Genomic DNA, 6,260 nt, shown 5'->3' on the forward strand with positions numbered 1-6,260 from the left:
GGCATGGGTTTATGAGTTTCTTCTTCCAGAAGCGACAGCAAGTATAGTGAGCAGTTGTCACATTTTTCTAAATCATCGTGAGAAGCCCCTGCAGAGTAAATTCTATAGAATCATAAACCCTAAAAATTAGCTCATAAGTCAGTATGTGCATTAGAAATTTTGTGTATATGTGTACATGTATACCCGTACATTTGTTTCTAGATCTATATAAAATTTCTGGAAACTTAAACAAACAAACAAAAAAAAATCCATTGCTGTTGAGTTGGTTCTGCCTCATAGCTACCCTATAGGACAGAGTAGAACTGCCCCATAGAATTTCCAAGAAGCGGCTGGTGGATTTGGAGCACTGATCTTTTGGTTAGCAACTGAGCTCTTTAAGGAAACTGTTAATAGTGGTAAACTTTGGGAAGTGAAACTGGCAGGTCAGGACGGGGAAAGGAAAAAGGAGTTTTGTTTTGTTTTGTTTTTTTACTTATACTTTTCTAAAGAGAGAGAATGTTTTACTATGAGAATATATAATTTTTACAGTGCAAAACTAGGAAGAGTAATTACCCTCTCCCCTCACACTATTGATCTCTCCTCACACTGTTGACCTCATACCTCACATGTACAACTCTAAATCTTCCTTTTCCACGTCCTTTATATTTTGTAATTACATTATAGCTTCTCGTGGTGTATTCAAAATTGACTTTACCATAAATGTTGTTAACCTTGGATCCGGTTCTTATAAAAATATTTTATTTGATTTATAAAGAAAGATACAGTGTGATTTTACTTTGAAAGCACGTTTCTTCTGATCAGTTTTCGAAAAGCTTGTTTCACATCCTTATTCCTCAGACTATAAATAACAGGGTTCAACATAGGGCTTATGAAGGTATAGAAAACAGCAATGATTTTCAACTGTTCCACTGACTTATCCGCGGGAGATCTAACATACATGCAGAACAGAGTCCCATAAAACACAGTCACTGCCATCAGGTGGGATCCACAGGTGGAAAAAGCTTTGTGCCTGCCTTCAGCAGAATGCATCCTCAAGATGGCAATGAGAATGAAGATATAGGAGATGAAGAATATGAGGAGGGAGTTGGAGAGGTTAAATCCTGCTACCACAAACATGGAGGTTTCCTTAGTGAAAGTGTCAGAGCAGGAGAGTCGGATGAGGGGTGGGTCAGCACAATAGAAGTGGTTAATGATGTTGGAGCCACAGAAGGTCAAGCGGTATGTCCACATGGTTTCCATCAGGCCACTAAGAAACCCATAGACATATGGACTGGCAATCAGGTGAATACAGACCCCTTTGGACATTTTACTGCTGTAAAGCAAAGGGTTACAGATGGCCATGTACCTATCATAGGCCATTACAGCTAGCATATAATATTGAGTAATCACCATGGCAATAAAAAAATAACACTGGACTAAACAAGCAGCATAGGAGATGATTTTCTTCTCTGATAAGAAGTTCACCAACATTTTGGGAGTCACGTTAGTAGAATAGCATAAATCCAAGCAGGACAAACTGGCAAAAAAGAAGTACATGAGGGTGTGGAGGCGTGAATCTATCCTGATCAACAACATCATCCCAACGCTCCCTCCCATAGTGATCAAGTAGATCACCAGGAACAGCAAAAAGAGGATAGGCTGAAGCTCTGGAAGATCCGTTAATCCCAAGAGAATAAATTCAGTCACCAAGGTGTAATTTCCTTTGGCCATTTTCTTAGGTACCAGCATTGCTCACTTAGAAGAATTAAAATAAATTAAGAAAGTGAATGAGAAGTCCATCATATGATTCTCCCCCACCCCCGTCTTTTTCTTCCTCTCCTATTCACCCTAACACACAGCTATTTCTAAAGATAGTCTGAGAATGTAAGAGCTAGTAGTCCCCAGAAAGCCATGCCCCAATTAGCTGGATGTATACTGTGCAGATGATTTCTAAATAGAACTGTTCCTATGCAACCAAATTGTTTTGGAGTGGAGAAATTATGACCTGAAATTTGTCAAAAAATAGGTTGAACTACCAACTTTCAGGTGTAGTTCACTATAAAATCATTATTCTTTGAGTCTAGGACTAGTTCTGGACAAAAGTGAGGTCATGTGTTTGGAAAACACTCATACAGTCTTTAAGAATGATTGCAGTGTTAAGAGAAATAACCCATAGAAACTGCACAATTGAAAAGTGCACTCCCTACCAGCTGCATTAGAGAGCCCATAATTAGAGCATTTCTACGGAGAATCTGTAAGGCCAGTTTGACTGCCCCAGGATTCAGGACTTAGTGCCATTTGTATGTGAATAGACCAAAGATAAGGTCCACATATTTGGAAAGACTAAAGCACATAGGAGTCACTGATGAAAAAATTTTTAGTTAGGAGAGTATGTATGACTAAAGCAAGAGAGACATGGATAGGGGAAAGGAGAGTCCCCAAATTTTATATCATAGTATGTTTTAAATCGTAGTTTGCTTATCCATTTATTTTCTTAATTTATCCCAGAAAGCATTTAAGGAGCTTAAGGTATAAAACAGACCTCTGCGAATTTGTGCTGATGGTGAAACACAAATTTGACCAGAAGCTTTCTAGCATCATGTGTATATCGTTCAGCTTTCTTCATTACAGAATTATATTGTCCAGAAGTTATAAAAGAACTGATCAAGACACATAGACTTACTCTTTGTATAGAATTCGTATTAAGCATCTTAATAAAAGTATTACACTTTTGGATAGTGTAAATTAGGATAATGCTGACTATGATAAAAAGGTAAAATGAAAAATTATTGTGCCAGGAGTCTGGAAAATATTTTTTCATTATGTATTCTTATGTATTACTTGATAAGTAATACAATAAACGAGATAAGGGATCACAAACTCAAATACTTAGGGGGTCATTTAGATAATAGAAAAAAATGAAGTGGACTGGGTATAAAAGTGAACTAAGTGAATTGGAGAGGGATCCCAGACACTCAGGCCAATTGAATTTTTGCCATGTGGTAATGCGGGCCCCATGTCCTAAGATTTTAAGCCCAATTTTGAAGAGATATCAGAACTCATTGTTTTTATGTGAAATGTTCCAAATATAAAATGTTGGCAACTAATTTAATGTTTTAAAACTATCTTTAACCAGAGCACCACAAAAGTAGCCTATAGATTTGATCTACGGACTTGTAAACAATAATTCTGTGTAATGCCCATGTCACAGAGTATATCCTCCTACTATTTAAACTATTCCTGTAACTAAATAAAGTACTCTTACAAGATAGTTACTTTGACTGTGATGTCACCAGAATCTTACGTGGTTTAGTCATTACACAAAAATAACCTATGTACTCAAACAGCATGCGATGGCGTGTGTGAAAGTCTTCGCTGGAAAAATAGAGGTAACTGATAACAATTCTTGATTAGCAAGACATGTGAAGAGAAAGTTACAGCTGAACATGATTAGTACAATAATAAAGATTTGAACAAAATGACTAATCGTCTGCAGGCATCAGGGTAAGCATCAGAGAAAGATAACGTTTAACTAGAGCTTTGAGAATAAGTAGGACTTTTCTAGGAGGACAAGAGTGGGGAGGATTTTCAGGGTGAGTGAACAGTACATGGGGAGATAGGAAGAATGCAAGAGAAATCAACGATATTCCACGTGGATGCAAGGATGAATTTTTCACTGTGGTAAGTAAAATGTTCATAAAATGATAAGCGGCAGAACTGGAAAAGTCCTCATCATAGGTCAAGAAGTGTGGACATTCTGCAAACTAACAAGTAGCACTTCTCTGAATGTATCCTTGCTATTGTTTTGCAAAGGAGCCCTGCTGGTGCAGTAGTTAAGTGCTTGGCTGCTAACCAAAAAGTTGATGGTTCGAACACACCAGCAGCTTGGCTGGAGAAAGTTGTCTGCTTCTGTAAAGATTACAGCCTGGAAACCCTATGAGGCAGTTCTACTCTGTCCTATAGGGTCGCTGTGAGTCGGAATGGACTCGAAGGCAATGGGTTTGGTGTATTGTTTTGAAAGAGGAGCCCTGGTGGTGCAGTGGATAGGCACTCGGCTGCTAGGTTAAGCACTCAACTGCTAACTAAAAGGTCGGTGACTGGAATCCACCAGAGGCTTCACAGTAGAAAGACGTAGCATTCTGCTCCCATAAATATTAAAGCTTTGGAAACCCTATTGGGCAGTTCAACTTTGTCCTACAGGGTCGCTATGGGTTGGAATCAACTAGACAGCAATGGGTTTGATCTTTTTTGGTTATTGTTTTGAAGTGTGAGTGTGTGAGAAATACACAAATTTATGGGTGATAAATTAGAACTGACACTCTGAAATCCTGAAACAGAGGTAATATACAGGGTTTAAGTCCACAAAGTAGCTCTGATGGTTAAGTGCTCTGCTGCTAACCGAAAGGTCGGAGGTTCAACCCACCAGCCACTCTGCTGGAGAATGATGTGACTGTCTGCTTTTGTAAAAATTACGGTCTTGGGAATCCTATGGGGCAGTTCTACTCTGTCCTATAGAGTCACTAGGAGCCAAAATGGACTCACCAGCAATGGGGTGAAGTCCACATCTTTGGCCTTTGGGAGGAAAGCAATTCTTAGAAAACTGGGATTTGTGTAAATAGTAAAAGTGATTTTTCCTCACTCCCAAAAAAGGAACCATACTTTGGAAAATATTCACCTTATGTTAATCATCTGTTTTAATGGCATAAACACCCTCAGGTAATCTATTTAAAAAGTCAACAAGAAGATAGGAATTTAATTTACCCGTTTGCTACACTTGCCTTTAAAAAGATGCAGAAACTCACACTCTACTCAAGTTTTGGAAGAAAATGAATATGTTATGATAATAATACCTCCTCCCATGCCATTAGGTACTTAATTAATACAAAGCAAATACCCTGGTTTTCTTTCATTTTGCCTTTAGAAGGGTCCTGCAACTGACATCGAGTAAGTATGATTATGAATGGGGTTAACAGGCACAAATAAACGTTGAGTGTTGTCACCTGAATTTGTAGATAAGTTGTTTGAAAACTGTGTTCCGCAGAACCACTCGATATATGGTAACAAAAAAAGGTCTGTGATGAAATAAATTAGGAAAATGCTGGTGTTTGAATACAAGGTGAAATGGGGTTCTCTAGCACAGGAAGCCTCAGAGCCTTTTATATATGCCATATGCATTGTGAAGCTACAGAAGGCGCACAGGATAAGCAGCCTTTCCAGAGCTCACTTGTTCAAAAACCCTGGAGTAGCTTAAGTGTTTTCTTAAGGCTAAGGATCCCTAATTCACACTGAGCAGCAGGGAATGCTAGAATCCGTGCACCTCAACAGCTCTTGAAATTATTCCATGTTAAGCTGTTCTTTGGTCATACCTCCTTAGTTTCTCTTCCCCTTCTATTTTTCTGCCTTCTCTTATCATCCATGACTCCCTTCCCAAAAACCTTCTTAGTCAATTTCTTACCTGATTTACATTTTAAAAGATAAAAACACCCCGGAAACATCATTCTCAATTTCTCAACAAAGAAAACATGTTTGAGATTCGAAATATCTTGAATACCTTACTGCCTGGGCAGGAGATTACTCAGTGTCATGTACATAATCACATTAAAAAGATACAGTTTCATTTTTAGAAGGTCTCAGTGTAATATAAGGCCCTTACATGCATGTGCATATAAGTATTTATGTAAATGGGATTATTAACATGTGGATAAGATAAATATTATCAACAAGTTTAAAATACATTTGGTAGTCCATACGATAAACTCAAATTTGCTGCATTAGAGCTAAAGCCATTGTCATGGATTGAATTTTGTCCCCCCAAAAATTTATCAGTTTGACTGGGCCATGATTCCCAGTATTGTGTGGTTGTCCTCCATTTTGTGATTGTAACTTTATGTTAAAGAGGATTAGGGTGAAACTGTAACACCCTTACTAAGGTCACATCCCTGCTCTCATATAAAGGGTTTCCCTGAGGTGTGGCCTGCACCACCTTTTATTTTACAAGAGATAAAAGGAAAGTCAAGCAAGCAGAGAGTTGGGGACATCATACCACCACGAAAGCAGTGCTGGGAGAGGAGCGGGTCCTTTGGACCCGGGTTGCTGTAAGGAGAAGTTCCTAGTCCAGGGGAAGATTGATGAAAATGACCTTCCTCCAGAGCCACAGAGAAAGCCTTTCCTTGGAGCTGATGCCCTGAATTTGGACTTCTAGCCTACTAGACTGTGTGAAAATTAATTTCTCTTTGTTAAAGCCATCCACTTGTGGTATTTCTGTTACAGCAGTACTAGAT

The 6,260-nt window shown here is 38.6% G+C and overlaps 1 protein-coding gene across 1 annotated transcript; it reads right to left on the reverse strand.

Annotated features, from left to right (window-relative positions):
- Positions 1–446: 446 nt before the first annotated feature.
- Positions 447–1,728, reverse strand: LOC101357095 (olfactory receptor 1030). Its single transcript, XM_004389235.3, has one exon. The coding sequence runs from the start codon at positions 1,726–1,728 to the stop codon at positions 772–774; it is 957 nt and encodes a 318-aa protein (XP_004389292.2). The 3' UTR covers positions 447–771.
- Between the last annotated feature and the right edge of the window lie 4,532 nt (positions 1,729–6,260).

This window comes from Trichechus manatus, unplaced genomic scaffold, assembly GCF_000243295.1.
Source record: "Trichechus manatus latirostris isolate Lorelei unplaced genomic scaffold, TriManLat1.0 scaffold00236, whole genome shotgun sequence".
Taxonomy (NCBI): Eukaryota; Metazoa; Chordata; class Mammalia; order Sirenia; family Trichechidae; genus Trichechus; species Trichechus manatus.

Bases quoted from the DNA above. Each gene is read 5' to 3' on its own strand.
- LOC101357095 (XM_004389235.3), bottom strand. From the start codon at position 1,728: ATGCTGGTACCTAAGAAAATGGCCAAAGGAAATTACACCTTGGTGACT.